General features: G+C 64.3%; 2 protein-coding genes across 8 annotated transcripts in view; both read right to left on the bottom strand.

Annotated features, from left to right (window-relative positions):
- Positions 1 to 5,463: 5,463 nt before the first annotated feature.
- LOC111145958 (NMDA receptor synaptonuclear signaling and neuronal migration factor) lies at positions 5,464 to 14,658 on the bottom strand. 6 transcript variants are annotated; one of them, XM_022501283.1, is made up of 16 exons: positions 14,385 to 14,658; positions 13,855 to 13,916; positions 12,664 to 13,167; positions 11,494 to 11,569; positions 10,623 to 10,628; positions 10,257 to 10,325; positions 9,325 to 9,377; positions 8,700 to 8,789; positions 8,077 to 8,201; positions 7,780 to 7,863; positions 7,655 to 7,688; positions 7,477 to 7,547; positions 7,246 to 7,325; positions 6,975 to 7,077; positions 6,679 to 6,754; positions 5,464 to 6,588 (listed from the first exon to the last, which is right to left on the bottom strand). In XM_022501283.1, the coding sequence occupies exons 1-16, from the start codon at positions 14,453 to 14,455 to the stop codon at positions 6,491 to 6,493; spliced, it is 1,602 nt and encodes a 533-aa protein (XP_022356991.1). In that variant the 5' UTR covers positions 14,456 to 14,658; the 3' UTR covers positions 5,464 to 6,490. The 6 variants fall into 6 exon arrangements, with proteins under 6 accessions (XP_022356991.1, XP_022356993.1, XP_022356994.1 ...); XM_022501285.1 differs by lacking the exon at positions 10,623 to 10,628; XM_022501286.1 differs by lacking the exon at positions 10,257 to 10,325.
- Positions 14,659 to 15,251: 593 nt separating this feature from the next.
- LOC111145773 (patatin like phospholipase domain containing 7) overlaps positions 15,252 to 22,476 on the bottom strand; it is a 59,818-nt gene continuing 52,593 nt past the window's right edge. For both annotated transcript variants that reach the window (XM_022500963.1, XM_022500964.1), the window contains exons 27-36: positions 20,651 to 20,807; positions 19,061 to 19,177; positions 18,879 to 18,948; positions 17,918 to 18,034; positions 17,328 to 17,476; positions 16,773 to 16,925; positions 16,566 to 16,676; positions 16,060 to 16,144; positions 15,768 to 15,871; positions 15,252 to 15,599 (exon numbers count right to left, since the gene is read on the bottom strand). In XM_022500963.1, the coding sequence (XP_022356671.1) occupies positions 15,573 to 15,599; positions 15,768 to 15,871; positions 16,060 to 16,144; positions 16,566 to 16,676; positions 16,773 to 16,925; positions 17,328 to 17,476; positions 17,918 to 18,034; positions 18,879 to 18,948; positions 19,061 to 19,177; positions 20,651 to 20,807 (1,090 nt within the window). In that variant the 3' untranslated portion in view covers positions 15,252 to 15,572. The remainder of the gene's footprint in view (positions 15,600 to 15,767; positions 15,872 to 16,059; positions 16,145 to 16,565; positions 16,677 to 16,772; positions 16,926 to 17,327; positions 17,477 to 17,917; positions 18,035 to 18,878; positions 18,949 to 19,060; positions 19,178 to 20,650; positions 20,808 to 22,476) is intronic.

Here is a 22,476-nt window from a genome sequence, read left to right on the forward strand (position 1 = left end):
TCCCTCCTTTAGTGAATTTTTATCTTCGGTGGATGTTAAACTTTTTCCAACCCTTTTTATGCATCTATTGAGATGGACATGTGGCTTTTGTTCCTTGTTTTATTGACGTGGTATGTCAAATGGGCTGATTTGGGGATGCTGAACCATCCTGCGTCTCTGAAATAAATCACACTCCAACACAGCGTATGATCTTTTTTAATGTACTGTTGGATTTGGGTTGTTAAAATTTCGTTGAGGATTTTTGCATCTATGTTCATCAGGGATATTGTTTTCGTTGTTTTGAGTTTCTTTGGTGGCATCCTCACCTGGTTTTGGTGTCAGGGTGATGAGGGTCTCATAAAATGTAAGAGTCGCCCCCCCCCCCCATTTTTGAAAGGGTTTGAGAAGGATTGGTATTGATTGTTCTTTACATGTTTGGTTGAGTTCACCAGTAAAGCCATCTGATCTCGGATTTCTGTCTGCTGGGATGTTTTTGATGACTGATTCAATTTCCTTGCTGGTAATCTGTCTGTTCAGATTTTCCATTAATTTTCCATTGAATCCAAGGATCAGGCTTGGTAAGTTGTACGTTTCTAGGAATTTATCCTTTTCTTCTGGTTTTCCACTTTATCGGTGTGTAATTGTTCATAGTAGTCTCTTATGATCCTTGGCATTTCTGCAGCATCTGCTGTAGCTTCTCTGCCATTTCTCATATTATCTGAGTTCTTTTTTTCTTGCTAAATCTCGCTGGAGGTTGTTAATTTTATCTATCTTTTCAAAAACCCAGTTCTTAGTTTCATTGATCTTTTCTATTATCTTTTCAGTCTCTATTTCATTTACTTCTGCTCTGATCTTTATTTCCTTCCTTCTTCTAACTTTGGCTTTCATTTGTTCTTTTTCCTAGTTCCTTGAGGTGTAAAGTTAGGTGGTTTATTTGAGACTTTTCTTGGTTTTTTGAGGTAATATCTACCATTATGAACTTCCCTCTTGGAACTGCTTTTGCTGCATCCCATCAATTTTGGTATGCTGTATTTCCATTTTTATTTGTCTCAAGGTGTTTTTAAACATTTTCCTTTGATTTCTTTGACCCATTGGTTGTTCAGTACCATGTTGTTTAATCTCTACATTATTTTTGAAATTTCTGGTTTCCTTTGTGTAATTAATTTCTAGTTTCATACCATCGTGGTCAGAAAGGGTTCTCGGTGTGATTTCCGTCCTCTTCAGTTTGTTAAGACTTGTTTTGCGGCCTCGTCTGTGATCTGCCCTGGAGGGGAGCGTGGGGGCCGCCGCGCTGGCCGCCGGCGCGTGCGTTCGGTGGTCGGTCCCCGTGTTGCTCGCCGCCGCGCCTCCTGCGCATTTTCAGTCTGGGGGACCTGCCTGTTGAGGAAAGTGGGTGCGGAACCTGCGACTTCTCTGTTGCTCTGCTCCTCCCTTAGGTCTCCGCGTGTGCGTCCTCCGCTCCGGCGTCCCGCGTTGGGACACGCTGGGTCCCCCTGAGCTCGTCCCGTCCTCTCACCGGTTCGAGCCCTTTAGCGACCGCGACCGCCCCGTCCGTCGCACGGTCCGTCTCGCCTCTCGCCGCGCACGGTCCGTGGGACCCGCGCCTGCGCCGCTGCGAGTCGTGCTTCTCTGAAGTTCCGCATCCGGTTGCTCGCTAGTAGGAAGCAGAGCCGCGGGCGCGTTTCTGCGGCGGACGCGCCCTCCCGTGCCGCTCGTCGGCTCGGGGATCCGTGTGAGGACTCCCCGGAGCTGCTGACGGCCCCGCTGACCGTCGGCGGCCCCCCTGGCCGTCCCCTCCGGCGCGCGCGGGTCGCCTCCCTTCCCGCCTCGCTGCCGGCCGAGGCGGAGGCCGCGCGGGGGCGGCGGCGGCGGGGGACCCTCCCCCGCTCCCAGCCCCGCGGGCAGAGACCTGGGTCACTCGGCACGGAGCGCGGCGTGAGCGGCAGCCGCGGCGGGTGTCGGGCGCCCGTCTCCGGGCTGAGGAAGTCGCCGTCTGTGCGCCAGAAGCCGCTCCCGCGCCGCTCCTCGCGCGCTCCTCACGCGCAGACGCGCTCGGCGACGCTTCCTCTTCAGGCGCGACGTGGTGCGCGACGCGGGTCGGATTTCTTGGCTCTTACCCAGCCTCGGGCCTCAGGGGAGACTCTGCTCGGCTGTGGGCGCCCCTTCCCGTACCCGCCGCCGGCTTTGCCGGCGCGCTCGGGCCTCGTGGCGGGTCTTGTGTTTGCGACGTCGCCGCGCACCGAGCCGCGTCGGCAGCCGCGGGCCGCCGGGTCACCGCGGACGTGAGGTAATGTCTACCACGGGGGGGGGGCGAGGCCGCACCGGCCCTCTCGGGCCCCTGCCAGCGTCCTCTGCGCGGCCACCGGGCGGCCGCGTGCTGACACTCTTGTGCTTTGTCCTGCCGGTTCGTTGGGAGCGACCGGCGCGCCCGGCTTTCCCGCTGCCCCGCGCTGCCCGTGCCGGAGGCCCCCTCCCTGCTGGCCGGTCCTCTCGGGGCTGTCCGGCTGTCGCGCCTCCCGCGGTGCCACCCCCAGGGCCGCTCCGGGACGCGGGTCCGGCCTCCACCCCGGGCACGATGCCGCGGCTTCCGCGGCAGCCTTGGCGGCCTCAGTCCCTGTCGCCCCATTTTCCTTCACCGCCTCGCTTGGCTTGGCCGAGCCTCCAGTCTGTGGGAGGCCACGCGCGGGACATCGGTCAGGGTCGCCCCTCGCGGGCCCGGCTGCGGGTGTGGGGTCCACACGGCTCTGCCGGCGGCTTCCTGGCACTTTCTAGATCCCTGCCGCGCCGCTCGCTCCTGGGGCCTCTTCCGGTCCAGCCACGTGGCGGCCTTCCCTGAGCCAAGGACAGACCCCGGCCCTGCCTGGTGGGGGCCGCTCCCACAGGGGCTCCGGCCCCCCATCCACCCTGGTTTCCGGGGACTGCTCCCCGCGGAACCTCCGTCCCTCGCACGTGCGGACTTAGTAAGGGGCTGTGGGCACAAGGTGTCCCTTCCGGAAGCGGGGGGCAGGGACGGCGGCAGGTGCTTCGTTCGAAGAGGGAGGGAGCATCAGAAGCTTCCGGATGAGGCCACGTACCCCTGTTCCTAGGCAGAGATGCCGCCCAGGGGGCTGACGTGGAGGCCACTTTGGAGGCCGGTGCCAGGGCTGGGGGACACCCGCGGGGAGACGTGGAAGTGGCTTCCCGGCCCGTTCTGCCATTTTCAGGGGCAGGTTGCTTGTCGTCTCCCCTCTGCCCCCAGCGGCACCTGCTGCTGGGAGAGTGGAAGCTTCCTTCCCAGGCTGTGATGACGGCGCGGACTTACCCCCCGGAGGACTTGTTCTCCCCCACTTTACGGATGGGAGTCAGGGCTCGGTGGGGCCGCACACGCTCCCCCACCCTGCCGGGCATCCATCTGGGGCCAAGGAGAGCCCGCGGCAGGGGAATGGGGCACAGCGAGGGCAGTGTGGGGGGCTGGGCAGGCTGGGACCGCCTGGGCCCGTGTTGTTCGGGGCGACAAGGACTGTGCTCAGGCCTGGCCTGGGGAGTTACGAAGGTGTACCCGTCACGGCAGCGGGCGGGACACCTCCCTCCCGTCCCCACCCACCCTGTAAGCTCCCTGTAAACAGACGCCCGACCATGCTTCCCCCTAAACCACAAACTGCTGAACCATCCGCTCCTTCCGGGAGAGCCGACCCTGCGGTCTGGCCTTGCCCTGACTCATGGCATGAACGGGGACAGTGGACCCCTGCCCCGGAGGGAGGGGCTGGCTCCCCAGACAGGGCAGTTTATCAGATAAACATACGTACAATTTCGAGGTTGGTTTGAGTGTGTGTTTGAGAGCTGGGGGAGGAGCAAAGGGAGAGGCTCTGAGACAAACTGCCCGCGGAGCACGGAGCCCCACGCGGGGCTCTGTCTGGGTCACGGCCTGAGCCCAAACCAAGAGGCAGATGCCCGGCCGACCACGCCGCCCAGGCAGCCACATCAGTTAGATTTTAAGAGCTGCGGCCAGAGTTTCTTCCGGAAAGGCTGTAACGATTCACGTTACCTTTTCCCCACACGTTCACCAACATAGGGCACCGACGTCCTAGTGTTTGTGCCCAACCCAACAGGCAAGAAGCAATAGGTCATCCCTCTTGCTGGCCTTCAGGGGTCTCTCATGGGCTAGGAAGATTCTGTGACTTCCTTTCCCATGTTAGCTCTTGAGACCGTCACTCACTTCCCCTCCCGGCTGCTGTCCCTGATGGACAAGGACTCCTTACCTGCCGAGGACCTTCTGCCTCTACCACCACCACCTCTAGCTACTGGGGCAGGTGTGTGGGTCAGGGCCGCAGCAGCCCCGGCCCCCCTCGGCCCCCACGTCTGCCACCACCTTCCCCCCGATGCTCATCTGCGGCGGCCTGGGCTTGTTCCTGGGCGGTGGTCCTCCCACACCCGACCTCCGTCCTCCCACCACACTTCTCCCCAGTGCTTACCATGCCAAGAAAGAACCCAGCGAACCAGACATGAAGGCCTTGAGCCTCCCACCGGCAGACCCCCCAGCCCTCCTCCAGCGAAGCTGCCCCTGAGGCCAGACCCCCAGATGGCAGGTGAGGGAGGGGGCATGTGACCGAGCTCCTGGCAGGCCCCAGGCTGAGGGCTGGACAGCACAGCAGACGTGCCTTCTGAGCCGCGGGGTGCAGGTGGGCGGGCATCTTGGGGACAGCCAGCCTCCCGGCCCGCACGTGTAAAACAAGAGCCTACAGAACTCGGGCGGCCTGCACAGACCGCAGCTGTGAGGAACGGGGCGACGCGTCAGGCTCAGGCCCCGAGAGCGCTCAAAGCCCCCAGTGACACAACTTTGTACACAAGAGCACGCAGACGGGCATCTGATCTACCAGCTTACCCGTTCCTGTGGATTTTGACCCTCTACCACCTGGCCCTGCAGGGGGTGCCCTGGGAGCACGTGGGAGGCAGCAGAACAGGCACCCCCGGAGCTGGCACGCCCATCCCAGGAAGGGCTGCTGACCTCCAGGCTCCCAGCACCTGAGGCTTCACGACTCCTAGACTCTTGCCAAGCTGTCCGCTGGTGGCCTCCTGTCCTGCCCAGCCCGAACCTGCTGCCCCTCCCTGGACCACTAGAGAGCAGGACCCGGCCAGGGAGCCAGGCTCGACTGGGCCCAGCATCAGCACAGGCTTGTCCGGGAGAGGGTTGCCAGCTGGGCCCACGCTCACCTCCCGACAGCTCTGGCAGCCCACACAGGGTCCCTCTGCTTGCAGCTCTGGAGCCCTCTTGACCCTTTTGCAGGAGCACAACCCTCCACCCACTGGCGCGGTTTAGAACCTGCTCTTCTCCATCCCCACTGCTGCCAGACCCTCTCACCAAGTGTGACCTTGGCAGGGAAGGTCTAGGGGCCCCACCCAGCCTCTCTGTCCAGGGGCCACAGTGACAAACTTGAACCCACGGGCCTGGAAGTCTCTGGGTCCAGGAAGGTAGCGGGCGGTGCCAAGAGAGAAGAGCCAGGCGGCCGCAGCAGAGGGTCGGGTTTAATGGTCACTCTAAGGGGTATCGTACATCCTTCAGAGCCCAGCACATGCCCCTGCTCCTCCCTTAGCTGAGGCACAGCCAGGGGTCCTCACACCCAGGCTCTGCGGAGGGGGGCCTGCCCCCCGAGCCCCAGCAACATACAAGAGCCGGCCCCACTGGCCCCAGCTAGGCCACACGCCCCAAGTCCACCGTGGCTCAGCGCTGCCACGGGGTCCCCACCCGCCGGGGCCCAGCCCCAGCCCGCCCCTGCTGAACCTTTGCACTGAGAGAGGGCTACGACCCAGGCTGGCAAAAGCTGAGCCGCAGCACAGCATCAGGGGGCCGGGCGGGTGCTGGAGGACGGGGAGCCGGGGGGACCCAGCTCAACCCAGAGCCTCCTCGGGGACAAGGGAAGGCGCACCCCTCCCCTGCTGCCCAGGCACCCCTGCTGGGCCGGCACGGCTGAGGTCAGAGGAAGCAGGGGCGGCGAGAGGGTACAAGCGCACACCATCAGGGACTCGGCCACAGCCGGGGCCAGGCCAGGCAGCCGGGAACACTGCTCCCCCGACGGGCCGCCCTGGTGCTGGTGATCAAATAGGGCAGGGCAGAGGAGCGGGGAGCAGACGAGGTCCTGGACACACACGGGGCTAGGTTGTCTACACCGTAACTGGTAACACAGCACTTAGCTACTCAACTAGTCACGCTGCTTCCCTCCGGACTGTTCCGGGGCTGTGAAAATTGCACTTATGTCTACGGACCCGAGGAGAGGAGGCACCTCGGGGCAGGGCCGAGGCCCCGTTGGTGCCTGGCCGCCAAGCAAGCCCTGGCCACGGGGGCGAGGCTGGTCCCGGGCAGCAGGGGCTCTGACCTCAGTGGGCTGTGGTGCAGGGAGGGCCAGACCCCCAGGAGGGAACCTGAGCGACATCTGGGGGTGCCCTGAAGTGGGGACCCACGTGGTCCTGGGGCGCACACAAGTGGCCCAGCCCCAGCCACTGGTCCGTGGAAGCAGCCGGGTGGGGGTCCCGGCCCTCAGAGAACATCCTCAAAGTCCAGCAGCTTCGAGTGCTGACGGCTTTTCCACAGTCGGTACAGCCGGAAGTCAAAGTAGGTCTCGATCATCTGCTTCCCTGGGGTATGAGAAGAAAGGCCAGGGCTCAGGCCTCACCCCCGGACCCCAGCGCTCAGGCGGAGAACCAGCCTGGCCCTGGCAAGCTCACCTTGGGCCGACAGTTCCAGCGGGGACTCGAAGGTGACCTTGTAAGGGGTCATGAGGGTCCTGAGGTTCTGGAACAGCTGAAAGGGCAGGGCAGGGACGTGAGTTCAGGACAGGGGAGGGGAGGTGTGGGTGAATGGTGTTCAGGGAGCAGGAACCCCCCCCACTGACTGGGCTCAAGCACAAGAGGCTTCTAGGGAAGGAAGAGAGGAGAACGGAAGGAGAAATGAAAGGCTGTTAACTCTTGTAGTGGGTCCGGGGTCTCCAGAGGCCTGGGGCAGGGCTTGGGGGTCCCTGTACCTTCTCCCCGTTGGGGTTCCCCAGAATGTAGCAACCCATGATGTGGATGACGTTTGGCTCCGGGTTCACTTTGCTCATCAGGCGGCTCAGGCGCTTCCAGAAGCTGGTGGGGGAGGGGCTGGGTCACCAGTAGCCTCCAGCCCAGGCCCCCGCGTGTGAGGAGGGGCAGGCCAGGGCCCAGGACCCAGGTCCGGAGACAGAAGCACTGTGGGGAGGGACTGCAGGGATGGGGTGTGCACACGGACGCCGTCTCCATGGGCAGCCCACTCACTGGATCATGTCCTCCTCCTTCTCCACTTTGGCGAAAGTAGCCACCTTGTTCTTAAGCAGGTACAGGTGTCCTGGGCCGCCCTGTCAGAGACGGGGTTGGCCACATGGGGTGCACACAGAGGGTGTCCACTCGCGGCCCCCATCACACAGACACGTGCTCGTTCACCGGTGTGTGAAGGCTGCACGTTCTGTCGAGGACCTCGTCCCCCCAGCAGGAAGGGGCTGAGCGTACCTGACAGAAAATCAGCATCTTCCAGATCTTGGCCCCTTTGTGGTAGATGTTCAGCTTCTTCTCGATTTCCTCTAGGGAGGGAGGAGTGTGAACTGTCCCCCAGTGTCCCCTTGCCCCCCGCAGCCTGTAGGTGAACCCCACACGGGATCAGAGGACAGTGGGGCCGCAGGGCACATACCCAGAATGTCCTCAAACGTCGCGTGCTCGTGGTCCTGTGAGAGACACAGGCCACACTCTGGTCAGGGCCCCTCTCGGGCCGCAGCCCCCCACCCCCAGCCCCGGGGCTGGCGCAGAGGGACTCACGTAGAGGATGGGGATGATGGACGGGTCGTCCCTGCGGATGATAGTCGGGATGAACTCGGCTTTGGGGACCTTGGAGGAGATGAGCTGGAGACAGCACAGGGGGCAGCTCAGGGCCCAGCTGCCTCAGACCCAGTGGGCAGCGGGAGGTCCCAGGAGGTCACCCCCCACTGCTGGGCAGCCTGTGTGATGGCTGCATCATTTCCAGGTAGAGCCTGTTGGGCTCCTGGAGGAAAGAGAAACCCCCCACCAGCCCACGACTGGTTGGAACAGGAAGATCATAAAGACACCCGACCTCACCATGACCTTGGGGGGCACAAAGCCCGCGGTGTCACAGGCCACTGCCTCCAGGCCCTTCTCGGTCTCCCAGTCCAGATCCTCGAAGCCCTCACCCAGGGTGCAGTGCGAGCTCTGCAGGTCACTACCTGAGAGGCAGGACGGGTCACCAGGGCTGTGGACCCCTAGCAGCACCTCCCGTCCCAGCTGGAACCCGCAGACATGAGCAGTAGACAGAACCCACAATAAAGGCTCCCGGAGGGTCCTCCAGGTCAGCAAGTAACCCAGGGTGGGCGACAGAGACCAACAAAGGCCACCACCAGCCTAGCAACACTGGCCGCTGCCACCATATGCGGCCACCCTGTGGACCACCACACAATGCCGGGGGGCAGGCCCCCCAGGGCCCTGGAACCAGGAGCCGGGCAGGGCAGCCCTTGGCCCCCCCAGGTCTTCCAACACAGCACCCTACCCACGAAGTATAAGGGGTCAGGTGCCCCCACCTCACAGATGGGTAAGCTGAGGCTCAGAGAGCAGAAGCGCAGAAGCCTAGCTGCCCAGGCAGGAAGCCTGCCTGGCGAAGCACAGGAGCTGGGGCCAGGGTGGGGGCTCTCTGAGGGCAGGTGGGCTGGCCTGCGCCGGGCACCTACTGTCTCGGGAGTCGTGGGAAGTGTCGGCTTTCATGGGGGTGGGGTCGCTCCAGGACCGGCTGAAGCTCCGCTCGCGCCGCTCCGCGAACGCTGCAGTGAGAGCAAAGCCGGTCAGCGGCGGGACAGGGGCGGGAGGGGCAGAGCCTGAGCTGACCCTGGGCCTCGGCAACCCAGAACAGGGCTGGCTCCTGGCTCTGGGGCACCACCTGGGATAGCGGGAGGAAGGGTCCGTGGCTAGGACGTCGGAGGGCGTCAGTCCGGGGCGCCTGTGGGCCGAGTCTGGCGTGCTGGGGCAGGGGCTGGTGCCCCAAGACCCCAATGGGTGTCGGCGAGGGAAGAGTAGGGTCCGGGGCCTAGGACCAGTGGAGGCTGGATGTGTGCAGATAGTTGGGGGTGGGGCCTGTGCAACGATCTGGGGCGGGGCTGTGCTGCAAGCTTGGGGGTGGGGCCTGGAGCCCGAGCTGAGCCGCAAGGCTAGGGGCGGGGCCGGAGTCCGGGGTTCCCTGGTGGGGCTGCGGTGGGGGTTTGGGACCCCGGTCTCTCTGGTGCAGCCAGCAGCCCGCAAAGCCCCAGCCGGCCAGGAGCAGTGCCACGCGCCTGCCCACCCTCCTGCCCTGGGTCTTACTCTGGGCCTTCACCCTCCGGCTGCCGACCATGCGTAGGTGTTTGCGGAAGTTCCTGGGGAAGAAACACGGGGGGCTGGTGAGGGTCGCCGGAGTGGGTGGGCGGGGGACCAGTCCCGCGTGCTCTCTGCTTCGCACTACTGCCCGCAGCCAGCAGGCCTGCCGTCTCCTCTTTAGGAAAGAAATGCCTCTCGCCCCTGCGCTCCCTACTCGCCTACCGCCCGCTCAGAAGCAGATCCCACTCCGTCCCTCTTGCTGACACCTTTGCAGGGCTCCCCTCTGCTGCCAGGACAAAGGCACAATGATCAAACCTTCTCCTGCTCTTGGCCCTATGACAGGACCCTGCCCTTGGTGACCCTCCTGCTCTCAGGAACCCACCCCACTGCCCACCCTTCCAGTCCCTCTCTGGGCCCACTCTGAACCCCACCAGCCTCCCTCGCCAAGTGGTCAAGGGCTCCTGCTTCCTGTGCTCAGCACAACTGTCCGCGCCAACCCCAGGTAGGATCGGAGCCTGCGGACACCCCCTCCCTGCTCTTACGGCCCTGGGCCACCTCAGAGACGGGTCATCTTTACCCCCAAATGTGTGCCCTACCAAAGTCCAGGGTCCAAGACGGACACGGTTTCTGGCCACATCTCTGAGGTGGGGCTCGGGGAGGATAAGCCTTGTTGCTGACCCCACAGCTCTGGGGTTCAAGGGTCAGAGAGAGACATGGGTGGGCTAGCTGCCTGTAGTTCCACTGTCAATGTACCCCCAAAACACAGGCCTGGGGCCCAGGGTCCAGGATCTCTCCTGCCTGCTGCGTCCCCAGAGCAGGGCCAGGCCAGTGGTCGCCACCGCCCTTCCCCCATCAGGTCTGCCCGGGCCCAGTGGGCCCAGACCAGACCGGCACAGACAAGAGACGGACCCTGGTGGCGAGTGGCTGGCAGGCCCTACCTCTGGATTACAGACGCGGAATCATTCTCCCGTTTCCGGCGCTTCCTCTCTGCGCAGCCCCTGAACACCCTGAGAAACCACCGCGAGTCAGCACTGCCCTTGGCCGCAGGTAGGAGGGGCCGAGACGTGGGGACAGAGGCGTGAGCACAGGGCCTGGAGGGGCATCCAGGGCGCCGGGCCAGGCAGAAGGACCCTGGCCTGTCTCACCCTGTCCTCCGCCCGGCTCCTGGCAGGCCTTGCTGGGACGTGGCACTCCCTCACAGTCAAGGCCCAGGTCCCTGGCCTGCCCAAACCTATTTGGGGGTGGGAGGGTTCCCCAGGGACAACCCCAGTGCTCTTAGGCTCAAGGTCCCACAGAGTACTTACGAGATGCTGGAGGAGCGGCGGGAAGGGGCAGCGTGAGAAAGAAGACATAGTGAGCCACGACCCCACAGCCCTCTAGGTTCCCTGTTATTGCCCTTGTCATTGACTCCGGGGGTCCCTCACTCATACTCCAGGCTCGAGCAGGGCACCAGCTGTGCTGTGGGAAGCCCAAGCAAGGGTGGTGGATGAGGAGGTCATGGGCCCATGCTACCAGGTGCCGTGACACGGTCAGGCGGGCACAGAGGCCTGTTTCTGCTGGCTCTGGGCCTGGCGGCCAAGCTGCCCACCCCCAGCCAGCCTGAGGGCGGTGATGGGCTCCCCGGAGTAGCATAAGGGGGACACTGCAGCCAACAGTGCCTCTCCGAAAGGAACTCTGCGTCTGAAAACCCAGGTACGTGTCATAGAGAGAGAAGAGCAGGCCCCCACAGGGACGCCTGGGCTGTGACCCCCCGAGATGGACAGAATACAAGGAGGCCGCTGTCTCGGGAGCTGAGATGAGGCCGTGCCCAGGAGAACGACCCCAACTGGAGCCTGCAACAGCTGCAGCCTGGGGCCAGGTCCCCAGAGGACCAAGAAGGACAGGGGAGGGCCAGGAGAGCAGAGGGCAGGGCCGTGGGGAAGGGAGGGGTGATGATGGATGGGGTGAGGGAGAGGCAGTGGGAGGCTGGGGGAGGAGAGCAGCCAGCCCTGCCTTCCCTGAGACTGTGTCACATCTGGCAGACGTGGTAGGACAGGGGCACGTGGGGCTGCTCAGAAACAGCCGCCCAGGGGGGCCTCGCAGGTGGGAGAGGGTCTGGCAGTAGTTCCCGAGCACCAAGAAGAGGCCCCAGGCCCAGGCCCCGCGCCGTGGACACCCGGCAGGTGCACGACTCACGCTTGCATAGTTGTGGTTGCGGTCTGGAAGCTGAAGAGGTTTTCCTTGGGGAACCACGTGCGGATGGGGGTGTCATCTGCAAGACAGAAGGAGGGACGAGGGTGGCTTGGGGCTTTCCTGAAGCTGCCAGGGAAGGGGATGCTTCTGCCCAAGCCAGTGAGGGAAAAGCACCAGGGTCCCTAGCCCTCTCCCAGGTGGGCGGACGCTGGCGTGAGGCTGTAAGGTAACATGTGCTGGTTCAGCTGCTCACGCTGAGACAGCTCAGCAGCTTCGTGACAGTCGGTCTCTGCCCAGCTCCCCCTGGGGCTGCCGACACCGGAAGAGCGTGCCTCTGCGAGCACAGCCTGTGTCCAGGGGCCCAGAGAAAGGGTTCACTTTGCTGCCCTTTGGAGAGGAGGCACAGGCCGGGGACAAGGGCTGCAGCCTCTCTTGGGGGCTCTGGGGCCTTCTCTGCAGGCCGCCCACTCCACTCCCTTGGACCATTCCAGGAGCGGGGAGGTGGAGGCCCTCACCCAGTGTGGAGACAGTCCTGCTCAGGACCCCTACAGCTCCTACCCGAGGCGGATGAAAATTTGCTCTACTTTCTCACCCTTGGCCCAGCCCCAGCCCTTGCGCTCTGTCCATCAGAGGAGCATGAGGTCATGGAGGTGAACTGCCCACACCCCTGGCTTGTGCCCTGATGCCCAGGCAGGATGCGGACTGGGAAGGCCAGGAGGTACCCTGAGATGATGTGAGGGCGCAGCTAGTCGGCACGCTGCTTTTCAGGAGGTGACCCCAGAGCCGGGAGGCGTGGGGCTGCTCAAGTGTCCCCCGAGAGACCGCTTCTCCACGTAGGAAGCCTCCGGGGCTCACCGACCACCCGCAGAGCACCACACTTCCTGGCCAGGCCCCAGACACTACGTGCTTTCCGAGGTTACTGTGAGCGTTGTTGGCTGGGGCCCAGGGCAGGGACTGATCCCCAGGACTCCCCAGAGGCAGCCTGATATTCTACTTAAGCCATGTTTTCTGTGTGCTCCACCCTCGAGGATCCCCTAATCGCCCTCCTCCAGGAAGCACTCCTTGACCGACTTGGTGTGGCTGGGCACCTGCACACCCTCCACCCGTCCAAGCCTCACAGTCGTTGTTGCCAGCAAACCCCAGCACCGGCACCCTGCCCCGGGCCGCCCTCACCAGACACGCGGTCCACACTGTACATCCTCTCCAGCTTCTTGTGGTTGGCGGCCTCCGGCGGGGGTGGCTGGTCCGGCCCAAAGGCCCGAGGGGAGGGGCTGGGACCAGGGGCCTGCTGGGCACATCCGGGACATTCCTTGGAGCCCTGGCGGCTGCCTGCCCAGCTCTGGCAGGGCCTGTTGACGTCCTCGCGGCTGCCCCCGGGGCTGGCACGCAGGGGCTGGCTGTGGTGGTGGGGGTGCCGTTCCCGCTGCCGCCGCCCCTTTACCACGGCCAGCTCAATGGCCTCGGCCTCCGGGCTGGGCAGCAGGGCCGGCTCCCCGGAGATGGTATACACGCGGGGCTGGGGGCCCTCACCAGCCGGCTTTCCACTGACCGCCTCCTCTGAGAGGCTGCCCTCGTAGCGGCCATTGGAGACGAGGGAGAGGCGACGCTTGTTCTGGGGGGCTGGCTGCATCTCGGGGGAACCGTCGTGGCCAGAGTAGGCATCAGCCAGCAGGTGGTCTGGGGGAGAGGTGCCAGGTGAACGGCAGCCCTCTGGCCCTGCCCTCCCCTTCTCCTGATGCGGCGAGGGCAGAGAACTCCCAGTGAGTGCCTGGCCCGGATGGGGGGACGACTGGGGCTGCCCTGCAGCCCCAGTGACCAAGTTCTAAGCCCCTGCCATCTTCAGAAAAGGTGTTTGCGACCTGCGTACTCCTCTCGGAGGCTCCCACCCTCCTCCTACCTGGGCCCCAAGCCCTGGGTGTGTGTGCGTGGGGGTGACAGGCTATGCTACCTGTGGTTGATGCGGGGGGAGAGGGGGAGACAGGAATGAACATGCCACCTCCCAGCCTGCCACTGCACCCATGCGCCCAGTGCCAACTTCTCCCCTCCCCCCCACCAGCTGGCCCCCAGAGACAGCGGTGCCAACCCTGGGGGTGCCAGGAGGCCTGTTGCCATGCCAACGGCCCAGGCTGGGTGGGTGCCATGGTGATGAGTGACTCTGAGCTCCTCCTGAGGCTCTCTCTGGGCCAGGGAGGGCAGGGGGCGTGTGGAAGCCAGCCCAGCAGGGCAGCTCCTGCTGCCTGCTCCCAGCCCTGGAGCTGGGCCAGGCCTGGGGCAGGGGACAGCATCCCTAGGCTGTGGGGGTGGCGGGGGGAGGGGGGGTGCTGCGGACCAACCCCGTCCGGGCACCTCTTCGAATGCCCCTACCTGCACCGTTCCGATTCTCAGGGTGACTCTGGGACAGGTACTCGCCAAATGCTCGGGCTGCTCTGAAGGGTGGACAGCGGAGTGCGCTCTCAGTGCACCTGGGTCACTCTGGACGCGCCCCAGAAGGGAGCTGGGGTCCCCACCCCCACCCAGCCCTTGGACACCAGCCGGGTAAGGGTCGGGGTCACTCACGGCCGACCGTGCCGTCCCGCCCCCAGAAAACCCAGCGCGGGCAGGGCGCAGCTCCGGGGACCCCCCCCTCGCCGGGTCCCGGTGCAACGTGGCCGGCGCCGGGGTGGGCGCTCCGTCCAGCCGCCGTCACTCCGTGAGCGGGGTCCGCGCGCGGGGGTCGTGAGGTCAGGCGCGTCGCCCACAGCGGTCTCGGGAGCGCGGCCGCGCCGAGCTGTGGGTGGCGGTGGGGGAGGGAGACGCGGCGAGGAGCCCCGCCGCGAGGGACGGGGCCGGCGCGGGGCGGACGCCGCGGGGGAGGGGGGGGCGCGGGGCCCCGGCGGCCGGCCCGCCGCACTCACCGCACTTTGGCCGCCACCGAGGACATGGCCTCGCTCCTTAGCGCCCTCCTCCGGGAGGCGGCGGCGCCCATGGTCGCGGCGGCGGCGGCGCATCCCCTGGCCTCAGAGCGCGCCCCGCGCCCGCCGCCTCCGCCGGGGTAGCCGCGCCGCGCCGGGGCCGGAGCTGGGGCTGGGGCTCGGGCCCGGGCCCCGCATGGCCGCGCCGGGCCGTCCGCGAGTCCCGCCGCACCCGGAGAGCGCGGCCGGGGCCGGGGGCGGCGGCTCCGCCCACCGCGACGTCACGGACGGGGCGGGCCCGGGGCTCCGCCCACCGCGACGTCACGCCTGGGGGTGGCCGCCCGTGACGTCGATGCCCGGCGGGGTCGTCCGGAGGGGACTGGGGAGGCGGCCCCGCCCACCGTGCCGGCTGCAGGGCGGGGGGGGGGGGGAGGTTTGGGGGTGGACGCGGAGAAACTGAGGCCGGCGGTCCCCTGACTGCAAGGGCCTAGGCCTTCGGGTTAGGGGGCTCCGTGCCCCTGGAGACCTGCAGGGGCTGCGGGCCCCAAAGACGCGGGGCCGGAGTTGTCCCTCCTTCTATACAGAAGGGCTCCCTGGTCTCGGTGTGGGCGGCATAGTTCTGGGGGGGTTGGATGCCCGACAGGTCAGGAGGGGGCTCCTCGGTTGGGGGGCTCCCCAGCCCCGCGCGGACCCTGGGCATCCTGCTTGCCTGGTCACGGGGGTGCCTGGGGTCTCCCCTCCCGTGGTGACTTCGGAGGACAGCAGGCGATGCTCCCCCCCGCCCCACGGTGCACCAGTGCCGGGCCGGGCTGCTCCCTGGCCCATCGTGCCGCTCTCTGCCACAGGGACTTGGCCAGGCACACGTCCACACACGGTCGGATCCACCTTTATTGATACATTAAGCAGGTGCACGGGGGACTCCAATACCTGTCCGGAGCACCGGGCCCCATAGTGGCGGGCACAGCCCAGGGACTGCTGTCCGCACCCAGTGCCCCACCACGCAGCTGGGCCTCCAACACCAGGGAGGCCGACTAGGGGGCTCCCCGCCAGGTGTCGCTGGCAGGCTGGGGGAGAGGCCCTCCATGGGTGCTGCTCTAGGGTGCATGGGAGGGGAGACCTCTGTCCATCGCAGTCTGAGTGCCAAGGGTAGCAGCAGCCTGGGGGGCAGTTCTGGGAAGCCAGATGGGGGTTTCAATGCCGGAGGGAGGACTCGTCGTCCTGGAAGCAAACAGCACAACGTCAGGGTGGGGGTGAGCCTGGACGGCTGACCCTGGGCCAGGTTTCTCTGGCTCTGCACTGCAGGGCAGCAGGGAGCGAGCAGCTGGCCTGCCCGGAGCCCTCAGAGCTGACTCAGCCCAGGCGTGCAGGCAGGTCTGGACAGCTCACCGAGTCCGAGCCTGCAGGGGCCGGGGCGCTCTGGAAGTCCGCATACGCATCCTTGGGGCCGTCCGGCAGCTCCTCCTCATACTCCGTCTGGTAGTCAGACTCGTCTGGGCACAGGGGAGGGCTGTGTTGGTCCCCCCAAGGGCAGGGGCCGTGCCACAGTGGTCATCAGGCCCCGGGGCTGCTGGGAGGGCCTGGCGGCCAGGGCAGCTTGTGGGGCGTGCCAAAGGTTAGAAGGGGACACTGCCAATGTCACCCTCAGCTATGCAGGTGTGTGTCCTGAGCCCCAACTCACCGTCCACCGTGGCTGCCTTGGCCGGCTCAATGCGAGATACAATCTCAGCGAGGTCAGTGAAGGAGGCATTGGGGCAGGTGAGGACCTGGAGGGCCGAGGTGGAAGAGACATGTGGCCAAGGCCACAGCTCCCCGGGTCCCCACACCACAGCCCTGGCTGCCTGGCCAGTCCCCCAGCCCCTCTGCAACCCTCTGTGGTCTCGGCCTGCTGAGGTGCCCAGCCCCGGAGTTGGGGCAGGGCAGGCCTAGAAGAAGCGCAGAGGCCTGAGCAAATCCCCATCCCGTCCCACCATGAGCAGCAGAGCCACAGTGAAAAACAAGGGATGTCAGGGCCGAGACAAAGAGATGGCTCCCACAGGGCCGCACCCCTGCCCCCATCCTCTGGCCCCGGTGGGGGTGTGCGCCAAGGTCCTGCAGGCTGAAGGGAGCCCTGCACCTCTCAGGCCTGCTGAGACAGGCAGAGGGCCGGTCCCAGGAGGGGGGGGGGGCACTAGGTCGGGCACTCACGTCACAGGCCTTCATCTTTCTTGGCCCCTGTCGGTCCTGCAGCATCTTCTCCAGCACGCCACTCCGACCCCAGATGTCAAAGACTGTCCGGCCATGCTGGTACCCCACTTCCTGCACATACACCAGGGACCCGGGGAGGAGTCAGGAGGCCCCACTTCTGGGCTTGGACATGAGGGCAGGTGGGCACCGCGCCCCAGCTGCACTCACGCAGATCTCGTTGAACTTGCTGAAGTCCAGAGTGCCGTAGCCGTCGATGGGGGGGCGCAGGTACTCACAGTACTCGCTGTTCTTCACCATCTCCAGCTGCCGCACGCAGCACACGTAGGCCAGGCGCGTCTGGATCTCCGCCATGTTCAACACCTGCTGCCCTCACAGCGTCTGAGCCATGCTCTGCGGGCCCCCCGGACCCCCCGGCCCCCATGCGGGTGCAGCTGCCTGTGTCTCACACCCCAACCCTTGCCCTCCCTCTCCCAAGGGGAGACCTGTCTCTGCTAGGCCTGGGAGGAGGGCGGTGCCCAGCCAGGGTTCCTGGGAAGGGATCCTGGCGGGTAATGGGCCTGCTCCCCTCCCCAGCGCTGGTCCAGCCAGGCTTCCCGACACGGACAGGGAGCAAGTGAGTGCACCCTCGCTGGCTTGGAGCCTGGAGACCACTGCAGCCCTCCGCCACCCACAGCACCACACTGGGCATCTCGGGGACAGAGGCACAGAGGAGCCACAAGGAGCCCCTGGCCGCCCGGGCCCCGGGCAGAGCTCTGCCTCCACCTTGACTTTCGTGGCCAAGGGGTTCCAACGTTTCCACAGCAGCCACCACCCAGACAGCGCGTCGCCGTAGTTGGTGAGGTCCGTCTCGTCCTGGCTGCCCACATCGATGGCAATCACCACCTTCGCCCCCATAGACCTGGCCACATCCGCTGGGGAGGAGACAGCCGTGGTTACCGCCTGGGACAGGCCTGCAGAGCCCCAGAGGGGAGTAGGGCTGGGGGGCGGGGCAGAGCCTGCAAGGGCCAGAAGGGCTCGGGCCCAGTGTCACTCCCGGACTAACGCGCAGAACTATCCAACAGGTGACAGGTGTGCCCAAGGCGGGGCGCGCCCACAGCAACCCTGGCACTTCCTGGCTGTGAGCTCTGCTGCAGGCACAGATGGGCCAGAATTGCTCTCAGCTCCTCCGCTTGGCCCTTGCTCTGGGTGCGGCTGAGCTGCCAAACGGCCATATGCTGGGAGCACACGACGGCCCAGTGTGCGCACAAGGGCTTGCGTCTGCACGCGTCTGTGCGCTTTCTCGGGGCTCCACGAGCACACACAGAGGAAACTGTGTGCCTCCGGCTCCCCGGGAGTGGAGGTGGCCACAGTACCTGGGAGGTTGTTGATGTAGCCCCCGTCCATCAGCAGGTGTCCGTCTCTGGGGTCGCAGAGGGGAGGCATATAGCCTGACAGAGACATGCTGGCACGCACGTACCTCCACAGGGAGCCTGGGGGAGAGGCAGGGCAGAGGGCTTGCCACCAGGGCCTGCCAAGGGGATAGGAGGGGAGCTTGTCGCTGCCCACACTGGGTTCCTGCCCGAGACCCTGGGCCTAGAGCGCTGACCGCGCGGGGTCCTGAAGTCTGCACGTCTGACGTCCGGTGGATGGCACCAGGCCTGGACAGATAGACACACCTCCTGTTCTTCCTCCTCCCCCAGGGAGGCTCTCTCCACAGAGGGAGAATGGGGAGGGCCAGAGGCCCAGGGGAGGCCCTGCCGGCTCTACGGGCTCCCCACCTTGTACTGTGGGTGCCACAGCCTTCTGTGAGCCCCATGGTCCCACTCACCTCCAAGGAGACACGTGCTCAGCTTACAAACCACCCTGCCCTAGAAAAGGGCCCTCAGCTGCCTCACGGGCCCCAGCCCAGTAGTCTCCCCCGAGCTGCTGACTGGAGCCCACAAAACACACGCCCTCCATGTGCCCCTCGCCACCCCCCACTCCCGGCCTGAGTGTGCCCTTCTCCACCCCACCCCGGGTACAAGTGTGCCCTCTGCTCTGTCCATCTCTGCTCTCAGTTCACACTGCTATCTCGCGTCCCACACGCTCAAGGCAGGAACCTCTCTGGGTCCAGACCTCCCTGAGCTGCCTTCCTCGGGTCATCTTGGTGCTTCCCCTGGCTCAGGCAGCTTCTAGGTTCTCTGCCTGCCCCCGCACCCCCCAACCCCCTGAGCAGGTCCTCAGTACCCCTCCCCCAACCCACGCTTCGGGGGTGGGGGTGGGGCGGGGGGAGGGGGCCTGGGCCCCCGTGCATGTCTGAGCCTCTATCAGGGGACCCAAGGAGGAGGTGCTCACCATCCGTGTGAACCCTCATGGCAGAGGCCGTGATGTCCGTGGTGATGGTGAAGTAGGGGATCCACAGGTCCTGCAAGGGGACGGCACGACTCAGAAGGGCCATCCTCCCGCGCTGTCAGCCCTTGACCCTGCAGCCCTGGAGGCTCAAGGGGATGAGGGAGACCCCTGCTTGCGGGGGGCACCTCAATCTGCCGGTCTTTGAAGACGCTACAAATGCTGCTGTTAAAGCCGGCGCCCGAGAACATAGACGTGATCGGGTAGGTCAGGTCCAACACAGTCTTCACCATCGATGTCATGTCCTGAGTGGGCAAGGCACACATGACAGCCCCACAGGTGGGGTGAGGGCTTCACCCCACCTTCTGGCACAGGCAGTGGATGATCCCATGGGACCCCAGTCTGGGAAGGGAGCGGGGCCAGAGCACACACATGTGCTCCCTGTGAGCACAGCAAGGGTGTCTGGGAGGGGGCTAGCGCCAGGGCATGAGCAGCAGGGCCTGGGGGTCCTATAAGGGCGCCTGTGGACGCCTGGCTCTCACTGCCTGCTCAGGGAGTTCTGGACGAAGCCCCGTCCAGGACCAACGCTGGCAGGTGAATGGGTAAGAGAGTTCCCTGCTGGGGTCCCCAAGAGCGGTAAATACAACCCATCAAGGCTTCCCCGGGAGGGGGAGCTGCCCTGCCCCAGCATGCTTGGGGCTGACCCTCACATTCCACCACCACTGACACGCTACCATGGCACACACTCCATCGGGGTCCGGGAAAGGGTGGCCCTGTTGAGGGCCCTTTCTGCCAAAACTCCCTAACCCTGTCTCTCTGGTGGAACTGAGGCCCATCCTTCCTCAGTGAAGACGGGGGCCACTTAGACCTGCAGGGAGCAGGACACGTGACTAGGCAGGGAGCACTGGCCTTGCCCCAGAATGCCCGGGTTCAAGGCTGCCTCACTTCTTAAGGGTTGGGGATGGAGAGGAAAGATGTGCCCTGCCGCTGGGTGGCCAGAGCCGAGGCAGAAATACCCAGCACACAGGCCATGTGTGATGTGGGGCCCCAGCTGAGGGTGAGGTGCCCCCATTGTGCTCCCACGGAGATGAACAGAATGTAGACCCTGCCTTGGGACAAGCAGAGGGAACAAGTGTGCTGCTGCAGGGCAGGGACTCGGGACAGCGTGGCTCCCCCAAGGTCTTCCGTGGTTAGCAAGGCCCTCACTCCTGAAGAAACCCCCGTCTAGCACCAGAGAGCCTGCAGAGCCAAGCCTGGAGGCCCCCACTACCACCTCCCTCAGCGTGGCAGGAGGCCGAAGGCTCCCCCAGAAAGGGACAGAGGACAGCCTGGACGGGATCCAGCCCACCTGGCCATGTAGAGCGGCCTCCCAGGGGGCCCCATGACCCAACACACACTGAGGACAAGGAGGGCAGCAGGCCCAAAGGTCCGCGGCCGTTCCCACAGCTGAAGCAGACCAGCAGAGGCAGGGAAGGGAAACGTCTGCCTGGCCTGTGACCAGACCCTCAGCTGAACGACAGGTAACATGAAACTCTCCTTCCAATGGTGCTGACCTCTCCATGTCGACCTCAGTCACCTTAATAAATGAAGAGCCAAGTCCCCAACACTGATGTCCTTTCTTGCTCTGTGCTCCCCATTCCCCCACCACCCTATAAACCCTGCTCTGAGGCCAGAGCCTGCAGAGCCGCGAGCAGGGGCCCAAGTTCCCGATGTCCTCCTGCCCCCGCGGCACTACAGGGACCTGGGGCTAAGCTCCAGGGTGGGCCGAGGCCCCTCACCTCAGCCCACTGCTTGGCCCGGATCCGTATCTGGCTGTAGTTCCGCTCCTCGGCGTACAGGGCGCCCATGAAGGCCCCGATGGACGTCCCTCCAACCATGTCCACGGGGATGCCACACTCCGTCAGGGCCCGGATGATGCCGACCTGGGCACAGCCTCTACACCCACCAGAAGCACAGAGCACGGGGGGGCACTGTCACCGGGCATGGCACTGTGCCACGCGCCAGCAAAGGCGGCAGAGATGGTCTTCCCAGGCCACCCCCTCCTCCTCGGTGCCCGCCCCTTGCGTAAGTCCAGAAAATGGGCAGAGACACGGCCCCACGGACACTGCTGGGATGTGAAGCTGAACAGGCTCTGCACAGACTTGGGAGGCGGGAGACCCCCAGAGGACCCCGCAGGGGCTCCTAATGAGGGTGGGGGTGGACACGGACGAGCCCGTGCAGGAACAGGAAAGCCAGTGCGGGACCAAAGCCACCGCCCTGAGCCTCCAGCCACCGCTCCTCTCTCCTCGGTGATGCCCACCGCCAAGTCGTCAGTCACAGAGGAGATCAGGCCACGGGACCACAGCCAGGAGGGACAAGCAAGATGGGTGGGCTGCGAGGGAGCCACAGAGACGCGGCACAGGCTCCAGAGAGCTGCGCCCAGCAAGCCCCGGGGCCCAAAGGGGTCTGTGTGCCTGACAGGTGAACGAGTGAGCAGAGCACGGCCTGTGCGTTCGAGGGACATGGCCCGGCTCAGAAAGGTACCACTTGGACGAACGCGAGCGCCTCCCACTGGTGAGAGAAGCCAGACACGGAAGGACGAGGGTCCCCTCACTTGAGGGACCTGCAGGGGTCACGCCCACACACACAGATGGTGGAGAACAGGGGTTCAGTGTGGGAAGATGAACGTTCTGGGGATGAACAGTAATGCTTGCACGACCCCCTGGATGAACTTCATGCCCCCAGATTTTACAGTCAAAAATATTTAAAATCGTAAATTTTATGGCATGCATATTTTAACACTATTAAAAACAATATTTAAGGGGCGCCTGGGTGGCTCAGTGGGTTAAAGCGTCTGCCTTCAGCTCAGGTCATGATCTCAGGGTCCTGGGATCGAGCCCCGCACCGGGCTCTCTGCTTCCGCCTCTCTCTGCCTGCCTCTCTGCCTGCTTGTGACCTCTCTCTGTCAAATGGATAAATAAAATCTATAAAAAATAAAAAATAATAATAATATTTAATATCACCACAAAAAAATTGAACACTCAGGTATAAGCCTAAAAAAATTTTCCAGAAATTAAAGACAAGATTGATAATTTTGATAGAACTGAAAACTATAAGACGAGGCCAAACAGCAACTGTAGAAGTGGAGAGAAGGGGTGAAGCCTGGGGGGCTCAGTGGTTAAGCGTCTGCCTTTGATTTGGGTCAGGATCCCAGGATCCTGGGATTGAGTCTCGCATGGGGGGGGGGTCCCTGCTCAGCAGGGAGTCTGCCTCTCCCTCTCCCACTGCCCCTGCTTGTGTTCCTGCTCTCGCTGTCTCTCTCTCTCATAAATAAAAGTAAGATCTTAAAAAAAAAGAAGTGGAGATCCAGTGTGTGAAGTGAAGAACACAACCGGTGGGTCAGGCAGCGGGCCAGGCACCCTGATGAGAGCCCCCCACAGACACGGCAGAAGAAGATGCTCACTGAGTCACAGGACACCCCGGGATGGCGACCATGGAGACCGCTCCCCAGAACAGACGTCCAAGCGCCTAGAGTTCGTATGGGATCCGGCAGAGGAGCCCAGAAAGAGAAGAAAGGGGTGGGGCAGAAGCAGTATCTGGAGGGACAGATGGTGGTCTAGATGGA

This window comes from Enhydra lutris, unplaced genomic scaffold (assembly GCF_002288905.1).
Source record: "Enhydra lutris kenyoni isolate GAN:26980312 unplaced genomic scaffold, ASM228890v2 scaffoldscaffold13, whole genome shotgun sequence".
Taxonomy (NCBI): Eukaryota; Metazoa; Chordata; class Mammalia; order Carnivora; family Mustelidae; genus Enhydra; species Enhydra lutris.